This window comes from Urocitellus parryii, chromosome 5 (assembly GCF_045843805.1).
Source record: "Urocitellus parryii isolate mUroPar1 chromosome 5, mUroPar1.hap1, whole genome shotgun sequence".
NCBI classification, from domain to species: domain Eukaryota; kingdom Metazoa; phylum Chordata; class Mammalia; order Rodentia; family Sciuridae; genus Urocitellus; species Urocitellus parryii.
The window spans coordinates 141,930,344-141,943,396 of NC_135535.1; the positions used below are offsets into that span (position 1 = coordinate 141,930,344).

The 13,053-nt window shown below is 31.1% G+C and overlaps 1 protein-coding gene across 1 annotated transcript in view; it reads right to left on the reverse strand.

Annotated features, from left to right (window-relative positions):
- The window catches only part of LOC144255073 (protocadherin-15-like), a 435,746-nt gene that overhangs the window by 304,196 nt on the left and 118,497 nt on the right, over positions 1 to 13,053 (reverse strand). The window contains 1 exon segment of the mRNA XM_077799104.1: positions 6,044 to 6,156. Coding sequence (XP_077655230.1) covers positions 6,044 to 6,156 — 113 coding nt within the window.

Below are 13,053 nucleotides of genomic sequence, written 5' to 3' on the forward strand. Positions count from 1 at the left end.
AAAGAAATCTTCAAAGCTCTTGTATACCTTTGAATAATAAAAATCTCTCTTTGTTTAAAGATGGAGATATAAACTGAAACTAGAGTGAGTATAGCCATGTCCAATGATTCACAGAAGAAAAACTGTCTCTCTGGGGAAGACCACAGCTTCAAAAAACTTCCATTAATCACAGGTATGTATATCATCCTGTTTGGCTAGTTTTTTAAAAATGAGAATTATCTTAGTTATACCTAGTCATCCAAACCAGAGACAAAATTATGATAATAATGATATAATGCTATTCTCTTCTAACTAAGCTATGTTCCCTTTATTTCTCTCTGCCCTTTTCCTCCCCATCCAGCAAAGCAGCCCCGTCCTATTTTGCGTTTTGATACTATTTCCACAGTTTTCTCTCAACCAAAAAAAATCTCACCAAAATGCTTTCTGTGAATTGAGCAACTGAAATTATCCATTATATATTATCTGAATTTAAAAAAATAGTCATCAACGTAAAAAATTTAAGATCTCCAAATGGATTGTTTTTCAGAGCCCATAAGGCACTGAGGAGAAGGTTAATATTTTTCCTATATGTACCAGACTGTTCTCGAGAAATAAAATAACCAACAGTCCTATTTAGTCCACAGATTTCCCAATATTATTTTTATATTTCTATGCAATAACCCAGAAGTTGGTGAAAAAAAAAGTTTTCTTGGGAAAAATTGTGTAGGATGGCTGAGGGAATTTATATGTGGGAGCAGGTGTGGAGTGTTGAGATACAGCAAGGATTGCTCAGGAAGCAGCTTTATTTGAACATTTTACAATATGTGATCTTGCTGTGGTACTCCTGTAATGACCTTTGCAGACAAGAGGACCTTGCCAAAATCTAGGTACTGCAACTGGAAAAATTGCCTTTTTTTCTTCCAAGTAGTTGGAGTTTACCTGCAAAGAAGCCAAGTAAAATATCACCTCTGTGTCTTGTCAGCTTGCACACTTGGAAAGCCAGTGTATTCATCTACTATATTCGACTTCTGTTCTAACTAACCCTGCAGAATAGATAATTGTATGAGACATGAGGTCTCCATACAGTTTTTTTCTTGTTATTAATTCCCATAATTGGCATAACAATAATTAACTTTGCCTTAATATTTATAATTTTTAGAAATTTTTCAGGAGGAAATAAAATGACGCAGTACTATTGCTGAAGAAACAAAAATAAGGTTTTATGTGGTAATCTACTACAATAAAAAAAAGTAAAACAAAAATTTTAAAATTTGAATATTTACCACTGTATGAAATTGGTCAAGAAGTTTTAGAACATGCATTACTTATCCATGAAAAGACTGCTATTTTATTACTAATAGCAATATTGCCTGAAATTTGTATGGGATGATTTTCTCTAAAATGTAAAAAGGATCTTCACTTTTGCTCACCTTGGGGACCTTGCTATTGGAAAAACAATATGAAATTATTCTTTACTAACCTGCTTAACTAAGATTAGGTATGCAATAGAATAAATGTGTCCCCAGAATTCATGTCTTGAAACCTCATCCCTGATAAAATGTTATTAAGAGATGGTGGCTTTGTGAGGTTGATTAGGTTGAGGGTCAAAGATTTATGAATGGGATTAATGGCCTTATAAAAACCTCTTTAGATGGCTCCCTTGCACTTTTTCTTCTATATAAGGATACAAGAGTTTGGCACCTGCAACCCAGAAGAGGCACCTCACCACAACCCAATCTTGCTGATCACAAATCACCTGATCTCATTTTTCCTACCACCAGAACAGTGTGAAACAAGTTTCTGCTGAGTATAAATCAGTGTACACCATTTTGTTATAGTTGTTCACACTGACTGACAGATGAGAACATGTTGTATGTGTATTTCATTCTTTCAAGAATCTATACGACTAAGAGTACATGGCCAGAATATATCCAGAGATCTGAAGGTGTGTCATTCATAGAATTTGCCTTGCTTCCTGTGGCTGGTCAAAAGCAGCCCTGATTGTGTGTGTGTTGGGGGTGAGGGGGCCTGAACCCTAGGTCACTGATGGCTTCTATTCCATCTCTCCCAAAGGGAGAATTTGTGGTCTTCTGTTCTCCTCTTTTGTGTTTATGTAAATAAACTTATAATGCACACATCATAGAGGAAAACAAAACACAGTAACTTGTATTTCACATTCAATGAGTTTTGGTAGTTCCTTCATTTCCAAAGGAGATTTCATCATTTTTATTTGAAGAAGTGATGCCTGATAATCTGTGACTCCACATTCTGTCTGAATCTGACACCTGTGATCTTTTAACATGACAAAAATCTCTGGTGGAGATTCATGCAGGTGGCAAAATGTAAAGTGACATGAAGGCAATATGCAACAGCCTGATATATTTTCATTATTATTGGTTCATTGATACTCTATTGGTGATGTGGGAACATGGTTCACATACTAGGAAAAGAAGCTAAGGCTTGAGAGATGATTTGTGTGGGAGGAAAAACTAAAGACCATAAAAACAGAGACCACACATCTAATAAAGGGAATAGTAGGCCCAAATCTTCATCATATTGGATTAGGCCCCAATTTCCTTAACACGATTCTTAAAGTGCAAGAAATAAAATCAAGAATTAATAATGGGATGGATTCAAACTAAAAACCTTCTTCTCAGCAAAATAAACAATCAATGAAGTGAATAGAGAGCCTACCTACATTTTGGGAGCGAATTATTGCCAAAAGCACATCAGATAGTGCACTAACCCCCAGGATATATAAAGAACCCCCAAAACACCAAAGAAACAAACAACTAATTAATAAATGGGATAAGGAGCTGAACAGATACTTCTCAGAAGAAGATATATCATCGATCAACAAATATATGAAAAAATATTCAACATGTCTAGTAATTAGAGAAATGTAAATCAAAAGTACCCTAAGATTTTATCTCACACCAGTCAGAATGGCAGCTATTATGCATACAAACAACAATAAGTGTTGGCAAGGATGTAAAGGAAGAGGCACACTCATACATTGCTGGTGGGACTGCAAATTGGTGCAACCATTATGGAAAACATTATGGAGATTCCTCATAAAACTTGGAATAGAACCACCAATTGACCCAGCTATCCCACTCCTTGGTTTATACCCAAAAGGACTTAAAATCAGTATATTACAGTGAAGGGATGTCTAGAGTACTAATATATTGACAATAATGCCTTTAAGATACCGCACTTTTAAAAATGAAAGTGTATTTTTGTGATTTGTTTTAGCTCCACACACGAACTAAATTCACCTAGTATATAAAATATGCTTTCATATTCTACTTTATAGGATTTTTTAAACTCTGTGAATATAGTGATCATATATCTTATCACCCAAATTGGAACAACTCTTTGAATGAAACACGTGCTACAGACATTAATTCAAGGACAAAAGGCACAAACATGAACTATTCTGGGCAACCCAATGCATGCTTCACAGAATGTATTCCTTTTCTAAATATCCTTAAACAAATGTAATTATTTGAAGTTTAAGATAGAATTTTGAAATAGAATATCCTTCTCTCTTTCAGTTGGACATGTTTCAATGCTTTAATGTGCTCAAGTTTGTGAACTACTCCATTTTCTCTTTCCAGCTTCACCTTTACATTTTTACTTGTCAGTATACTGATTAAATCAGTGGCAGAAATAGAAAAAAATGAGGATGATAAATCTCTAATTTGTGTCCCTCACCAGCTGTTAAATGCTCACATGTTTTTTTAAAGCACAATTGTTCAAAGTCTAAGAGATGATACTTCATTTCTTTTATTTTTCTTAGCTTCCAAAACAGAAATTGGGATCTAGTCCAACAAAATCTTTCACAGCCAAGAAAAATGAGGCATTATTAAAATAAAAAAGGGGAAATGTTCAAAGGCATACTACAGGGAAGTGCCAGACTGTAGAGTTTCAATGGATTCCTGAACAATGCCACAAAACTCAGCTATTATTCAAGCAAGAGGCACATTATTATTCTTACAGATTGATACCTTTGCTTATTATCCCCTTGATTGCACACAAAACACAGCAATTTGAGTCTAATAACGTCTGTAAAAACTTCTATTAAAATATAAAATGGTATTAAAACATAAAGGAATTATCTATGACCAGTTCTAATTGATTTTTTTTCCTATAATTGATGGACTAAGTTATACAGTACTCAGGACAGCTGACTTTGATAATAAAAGGGAAAAAAATGATTTCTGATTTCAAATGCACCAGTTTGTTTTGTCAAGTTTCTTAACTTCCACAGAGAGCAGCACCACAATACTCCAGGTAGATGACAGTAGATCATGGGTACATGTTTCTTAGTTTTATATAGTTCCATGATAATTAAAATCATCAATGAAAGTTTAATCACATGTGTAGCCAATTTATATAAGTGGTAAAAGTAGTGTTTCTTGGTTGAATGACTCCTACTGCCTTACTGAGTGAAATCCAAGGAAACTGTATCCATCCATAAGATTCTCTCCATGGTCTGAAACTACAGCTCATTTCTATGTTAACTGCTTGTAGCCAGCTATGTTTGCCTCCAAGCTTTTACTTTTGTTTTCCTTAGGTTCAGACACATTTCCCACTTTCACTCATTGGCCAAACTTTTTCAATCTAGCAATATTTAGCATGGGGTAATATTCAGAAATTTTTTTTCTGGGTCCACAGATTAACTTAAATGTATTTTTTTCTGTGCTCTGTTATTTTTATTTATGTGACTTCTTATTAGCACTAGACATTTTATTTTTGATTTACCTGTGTCTGGAATGTAAGTTCTTCCAGGCAAGGAATTACTTAATAAACAGTTTCCAGCTCGTATACTAAAATGGGTGCAAAGGATATATCACCTAATTTGAATTAAAATTAAATGTCCGTATACAAAATATTTTGCAGTTAGATGTATGGATAGTTAAACCATATAGCCATTTCTAAGAAACAATAATTCTGTACTATGAAAAGAAAATTCTTGTAACTTAGGTAAAACTAAATTTGAATCTCATTTTTACCTGATCAGTCATGTAATCCTGAGCTTTAGTTTCCCTACCTGAGCTTTAGTTTCCACAGTTTGTATAAATGAACATACAATTAAAACTATGGCAACAATCCAATGAAAAGTGTACAGAGATAAGTATGTATAACATGTATGCTCCATAAATTTCTATATTTTACTTCCTTTTTCTTTAATTATTTTAAATTTAAATAAAGAAGAAAAATATTTACTTTCTTAGGAGCAAAAAGTAAAGGGGAGCCTTTTGGTAGCTAATTATTTTGTATGCATAAATATACAAATTCACACGATATAAACTAGAGTTACTCTGTGTCTTTGCTGCTAGCCATTCATTCACTACAGTTCCCTTCTCTCAGTCCCCATCTCTGTTTGGCAAATCCCTACTCTTCCTTCAATGCTCAATTTAAATCTCACCGTCTCAATGAAGTCCATGGAAATCAATTGGAAAATCATCCAGGTTTCTACAGTACCTCTTTTCTGATTTCATGTTACATATTATTAAATCAAAATTGTAGTGCAAATTACCCTAGCTTTCAAACATATTTCAATCTAGGATGAGCTTTCAACATAAAGAGTAAAATGGAGCATCTATTAAAAGAATCTGTTGTTGAGCAAGACATTTCATTCTTATATAAGGATTAAAATGCAACATTAAAATATTATTAAAATAAAAATACAAATCAAGTACATTTTAGGTATACTCATTGATTATTCTTTTGTAGTCCAAAGTTAATTCCTTTTAGTAAAAAAATGTTGCAAGACATAATAAATTATATTATGTAGAAATATGTATATATTTAACTAAAAATTTTATTATATATTAAAATATTAAGTATTTTATTATATAGATTATAAAGTTGCTTTAGAGAAAAGCAGTATAGTATATTAAAAATGTACCTAACGTTCTTTTTTAATCAAAAAGTTGGTTAGTTGCTATTCACATTCATTTTAATATTTAAAACATAAAAGTGCCTACATTAGCCTCTGCTTTTCTTTGATTAGCATTTCATAAATACAAGGAAATTAGACATTAGTTTAATTTACCTTAATAACCAAATCAAATTTCTGATGAAAGTCTCTGTTTACAGGCTCCAGCAGACTAAGTTCTGCAGTCCTAGGATGCATATGGAAAAACCGTGGGTAATCCTCAGGAGTCCCTGGAAAACATTGACATTTCAGCACATAACTGAGAACAAAAAGTAATATGTGTATCTGCTTTGTCTATTTTCCTTCATTAAATGAGCAACAGAATTACAATTTCATTAGTAAATTAAGTTTCAAAATTATGCAGTCTAGGGAAAGCAGACACAAATGTGGTATATAATTAATTAGTTTATGAGTAAGAAAATGGAAAATATTTGTTTGAATGATTTTCCAAATTTTTTTATTAAGAGAGCTCTTTAATTAATTTGGAACCTCATCACATGAAAAGAGATATTAAGTAGAAGAAAAGCAAATTTTGGATTATAAGATTACATTTTAATGGTGCATAAATCTTAATTATAGCCTGCCTGGTCTCTCTACATATCTGGTAATAAATAATGACTAGTAATTTAAACCAAATATCATAATGCCTGGAAACTAATATGAACATGCTCTGTTTCATCTCAGTATTTTTTTTTACAAATAAGTATTTAGTTTATTATGTGAACCACATAATTTAGAATGTAGGTTTTGATGATACTTTTAATGACTAGGGTGAATATTTCTTAAACATTGATATTTTAGTAGAGTTGAAATACCCTTCTTGCAGAAATTCCCTTCAACTGTATATCTTACGCTGTGTAAATACAACATTTTTTTGTTCTAAAGTAAAGAAAATGTTAAAGTCAAATCTTGGATGTCAAATGTAGAAGTCAAATCAAATTATACTGATGATTACTTAAACAGCCAATCATAATCACCCCATAAACCATTTCCATTTTACTGATAAGAATTTATGTAAGTAATCATCAATAACTCTGTAATTTCTATTTTATAGACAAGGATATGGGGAAATTGAGAGTATAATAAATTGTCCACATTAAAGAGTTACACTTATATTTCTGTATTCATATCCAAATGTATGATTATTAAACTACTCCTCTGTTTAGACAAAAGAAAGAAAGAAAGAAAGAAAGAAAGAAAGAAAGAAAGAAAGAAAGAAAGAAAGAAAGAAAGAAAGAAAAGAAAAAATTTCCTGGACATTATGTGAGAAAATAGAAAAAAAAATCACTAAAACTGACTTGAAAGTCCAGAAATAGTAAAAGTATAGAAGAAATTTACTGTATGATACAGGATTACCTCTCCTAGTAGGAGAGTCATACAAAAAATGATAGGATGTACTCAATTATTCACAGAATTTATTAGAATAAATCCAAAATGGAGAAAATATTCATGTATAATCAATAATAAAATAACATATAATATAAGCACTAATAATAGGTAAAAAAATATGGATACATTTTACTCTAATTTAAGAGTAGGCAAATCTTTGCTACTATGGTTCAAAGTCAGGAAGCAATAAGAGAAAAGAGAAATTAAATTATACTACAAAATTTCATGGCAAGAAAACTAACCAATATAAAGTAATGTGACAAACTGGGAAAAAGATTCCAGTTTACATCAGAGACTAACGTTTATATCCCTGATATATACAAATTTATCACTTAGACAAGAACAGAAACTAACAATGCATTAAAAATAATTGGCATTTAAGTATGCACAAAAATTCAAAGGAGAAAAACAAATGATTTTTGGTTATATTTAAAGATACTTTTCTCTATACTTAAAAAGATAAATACAAATTAAAACTACACTAAGGTTCCATTTCTCACTTGTCACATTAGCAATAGTCCTACTTGAATATTATACTCGACTGGTGAGCCTGCAAGAAAATAGGTAGTTTTAGAGAGCTGTGGTGTTATCACAAATGTGCTGCCACACCTAAGAAGGAGAACTAGAAATAATGTATAAAATCATATTGTTTACTTTCTTTCTTTTATTTTTTTAATTTGGCAGTGCTGGAGATAGAACCCAGGACCTCACATTTGATAAAGGCTCTACAACTGAGTCATGAGTCCCCAGCTCAATGTTTATTTTCTCACTCACACATCCTACTTCTCTACATTTTTGGATTATAATAAAAGATAAATACCCAACTAAACTTACATCAGTAGTGCTCTGAATGAATAAATGGTGATACATCTTTTAATGGATGAGAATTCAAATGTAAAAATGAATAGTGAATATCTTTACCTACTACTGTATTACCAATATATTAAGTGAAAAGGGCATTTGGGAAAAAATAACTTGTATTTTTCTGATTTTTTTAAAGAAAGAACACACACTTAAAAAATATATAGTATATATAAAATTCAAAGATAAATCATAACACTATAACTTGTTAACATATAGGAGAGAGGGAGGGAGAGAATAAGGCATAGATATTGAAACTAGACTTCATTAACTATATTAACCATTTTTTAAAAAACTTGGATCCATGTAAATATTACATATTATTATGAAACAAATTAAATTTTAAAACATCTCAAACTTTAAAATATAAAATAAAAAATCAATCTGTGTTTTCAGTTGGTGGCATAAGTACAAATAGAAAAGAACTACCCAAATAACTTTAAAAGATACTAACTTACTGGCATCATCACTGTAAAATAGTTTAAGAGTATGAGAAATTACAAAAAAAAATTACACTGTCTACCGTAATAATTTTGTAGGTGGTAGTGTTGATATTCTTATGCTAAGATTATTGTGAGAGTATTTTATAATAAATTAAATGAGTAATTATGTGGAATTTTAATTCTAGCATTCTCAGCTTTGAAAACTAGTGTTAACAGTGAGATCTAAATACACAATTAAAGAAAGTAAATAAAAATGCCTAGGGGATGGGGTTGTAGCTCAGTGGTAGAGTACTAGTCTCACACATGTGAGGCACTAGGTTCGATCCTCAGCACCATATAATAAACAAATAAATAACATAAATAACATAAAAAACAAAACAAATAAATAAATAAATAAATTGTCCATCTACAATTAAATTATTTTTTAAAATGCCTACAGTTACATACTGGATTGACAGTAAGTTTAAACTCACATTTTAGTTCTTAAGGAATATAACACATATTCCATAGCATGGAACCCAAAACAAAGAACTAAAAACAATGGCCAACTTAGAAACCATGAACTTCCCAGTGCTTTATGGTTTTGAAACAGTATTTTGAAATACCACCAAAAATAATTAAGGTTTTTGTAAAAGATCATTGATTCCATATCCAAGGGAGGAAATCAAGATCAATGTGAAGCACCTTCTTGTACCAGGTAGCAAGAAAGATATCAAAGAAAACTGGGTTTATGTCAAAAGATGTCAAGAGTCAATAAGTAAGGGTTTTCTCTGGCTAAGGATGGGACAAATTGAGCAACAATATGGGTAATGTCCATAATGATTTGAAAGAAATATTTAACTTTGTAAGTTCATAATTTTGAAAAGAAAAACACTTTGTTGATCATCGATGGATGACACTTAGAAAGCATTTTGAAACCTACAAAATAAGAAACAATATTCATTTTCTGCTTTTTCCAGCAAATCATTGACTGTCTTTGTAAACAAATAATTGATGAACTTGTTATTTATGAAATTATTCCAGCTAGTAATGAAAGAAATGATAAAATTAGCATAAAGATTTTATAGATTCTCAGAAATAGATGGATTAAATAATTGAACATTAGCTGTTGCTACAAAACAGTGACAACCAGATATTTTTGACTGCTGATAGGAAAGTTAATTCAATATTATTTGTTTGGGATTGGATTTTGCTTATCCTCCAAAATTATATGTGAAACTTGAATCACTTAACTGTATGTAAAGAAGTAACCTTTGAGGTGATTCAGGTTAAAAGAGGTCATATGAATGAGTCCTAAATCCATTGGCTTATGAGAAGGGGAAGACATGAGGTCATATGAGTGAGTCCTTAATCAACTGGCTTATGAGAAGGTGAAGACAAAGACACATTGGAGTGTGCACAGGTGCTTGATCTCACACACACACACACACACACACACACACACACACACACTCTCTCTCTCTCTGTGTGTGTAAGAGTACAAAGAAAAACCGGCCTACTGAGGACATGGCAAGAAAATGGCCATTTACAAGTCAGGAGAATAACCCTCAACAGAAACCAATCATGGAGACACCATGACCTTGAGCTTCTAAGCCTCCAAAACTGTGAGAAAAGTTTGCATTGTTTGAGGTATGTAGTCTGTGCTGCTTTGTAATGCCAACCAAAAAGACTTGCACACCAAATGTGGAATAGTTTTGAGGGACACACACACAAACACACAAAAAAGAAATCTTTAGTAGTGATTTATAGGAAATACAAAGGATGGGGCAATATGTAAAATTATACCAAGGAGAGCACAATGCACACTGCTGAAAAATTCCATAAAATAAATAACTTGATTTTTCTAATAAATACAACATAAGGAAAAAAAAATAATGGAAAGAGAACCAGCACAGATTTTAAAGTGGCTTAAGAAAAATATCAATCACTATATGTGAACATTATACAAATTCCCTGCCAACCCCCATTCTAAAAGAAAAAAAAGGAACTGTTAAAATTATAACATTTGTGAGAAAAGCACAGTAACAAACAAAAGGATATTATATGATATTTTTAAAAGGTTGTTCAATATTTTAGATATAATATGATTTTGCAACACTGTTTTAAGTGGTTTTATTTTATAGACACATATAGTAAATATTTTGGGGTTGGAATATTACATTGAGATTTTCAAACTGACATGAGGGGACAGGTGAATAAGAATATAGATATATATTCTTATATATAATATAGATATATATTCTTATAATATAGAACAAAAATTTCACCATGTGAAATTTACTATTTCTTGAACTAAGAGGTATAAATGGTTATTTTATTTTAATATTTTCTCTAACTCTTTCTCTCTCTTTTTATTTTTTTTTTACTTATTTCTAATCAAAGTTTTTTTTTAAGGCAATAAATCTTAGAGTTGGCTTTGGTTGTATCTTATCACAGCTCTTATCACAGCAGAATGTAGCATTGCATAGAAAAAGATGAGACCAACACACTACACCTAAATGAATAACAGCAGCTGCTCTGGGGAAAAAAAGGTGTTTAACTTCAAGGTAGTGATACTTACTAGCAGGTAACTCCGAAGTTACTGTAGAGAAAACATTGTAATCTCTTTATTTATTAATGTTCTTCTTCATATAAAAGTCAAAACAGCCCTATGGGGAAGATATTATTTGATCTATGAAGAAACTAACACTTAATTTAGGCAAAATGTTATGAATTGTCATAGCTAGTAAATGACTGAGCCAGGATTCAATTTTAAGGTATCTATTCTGGAGTCCAAACTGTTTGCTATTATGCTATATAGTCTAGGTCCAATGAATTTCACACTGGCCCTGTGTGTGTAGAACGTTGATATTAAGACATCATTATAGAATATTAACTTAGCAAAAGTATAAATAGTAATTGAAAAAATACATCTCCTAGGGCACAACTAAGGGCTAATACAGTTTAATTTCCTATATTCCTTCAAAATATCATACTTTAAAAAATGAAAACAAGCTGTTCCATAGAATTGACTTTGATAGCACAAATTTAGGTGTAAAATTGAGAATTGTATCTTCCACCCTCAAAATTATACGTAGTATAGCAAATTTCAGGATTGTAACTCATATAGTCAACAGAATTACTGGGTTTCAAAACCCTTATTGTTATGTATTCTAAGAAAATCTTATATTTTAAATCAAAGATAAATGGATAAAAATAGCAATCTAAAGCTCTTAGTGAAAAATTTACAATTTGGGATATTTTATATTATCTATGGGTTTGAGATGTAATTGTTAAACAATAAAATTCACATATATAAAAAGTATAATTTTGTGTTGGTCAAGAATCATCACCGCAATTAAGATAATGTACCTATCTAACATTGCCCAAGATTTTTCCTGACTCTACTCTTTCTCATCTCCATATCCAAATGCACCACCCTCTTGCAAATACTGATCATTTTCTGCCAGTACAGATGAATTTGTACTTCTAGAAATCTATTGAATAATTTGTAAGTATTTAGTATACTTTTGAGAGGTAAGGGCTGGCATCCTTTACTTGCCCTGATGATTTTGTGATCCATGTTTTCTTGTATATCAATAGTTTATTTTTTATCTTAGTATTATTTTATCATTTTGTTATACAAAATTTATCTATTTATATGTTGATGTGTATTTGAACTTTGTGTCTAATTACAAATTGGGTATATTAATTTATTTGTCTCAAGATAAATATCTAGGAGTGGAATGGCTAAGTCATATGATAGGTGTGTGTCTAAGCATTTTATTAACTTTTCTGGGGGTTACAGTCCTATAAATTTACATATATATTTCCACAACACAACACAACAACAATACATAAATTTTCTCTGATTTCCTTTGTGTTCAAATATTTTATTTTCCGGGATCAGCAGTGGAAGAGAGTTCTAGTTCCTCCATCTATACTTGAAATGTTCAGACTTTTAAGTGTTAGCCATTCCAGGTTATATATTGATATTCACTTTACCTTTAGTTAGCTTTTCTTAAAGGCAAAAGAGGTAGAGTAACTTTACACACACGTATTTGTGATTTACTATTTTCTATGATAAAGCATTTGCTAAAACTTTTGTCCAATTTATAATTAAATTACCTCATTCTTATTAAATTGTTTTTACATATTCCCAGTAGAAGTCCTTCATTAGGCTCATGGTTTGTAAATATACGCTCTTTTCTGTCACTTGTCTTTTCAATTAGTCATCCATGTCTTTTGAAGAACAAATGAATTTATATTTTGATAACATCAAATTTTTAAATTTTTTTATTTGTCTACTTTTGCAATATTTAAGAAATTGTTGCCAGTCCTAAGGTCACTTAAATTCTGAGAAGGTTTATAGTTTAGCTCTTATATTTAAGAATAGAAAGGCTTTCAAGTTACTTTTTATACATTGTTTGAAGTATAGTTTAAGGTTAATTGGGC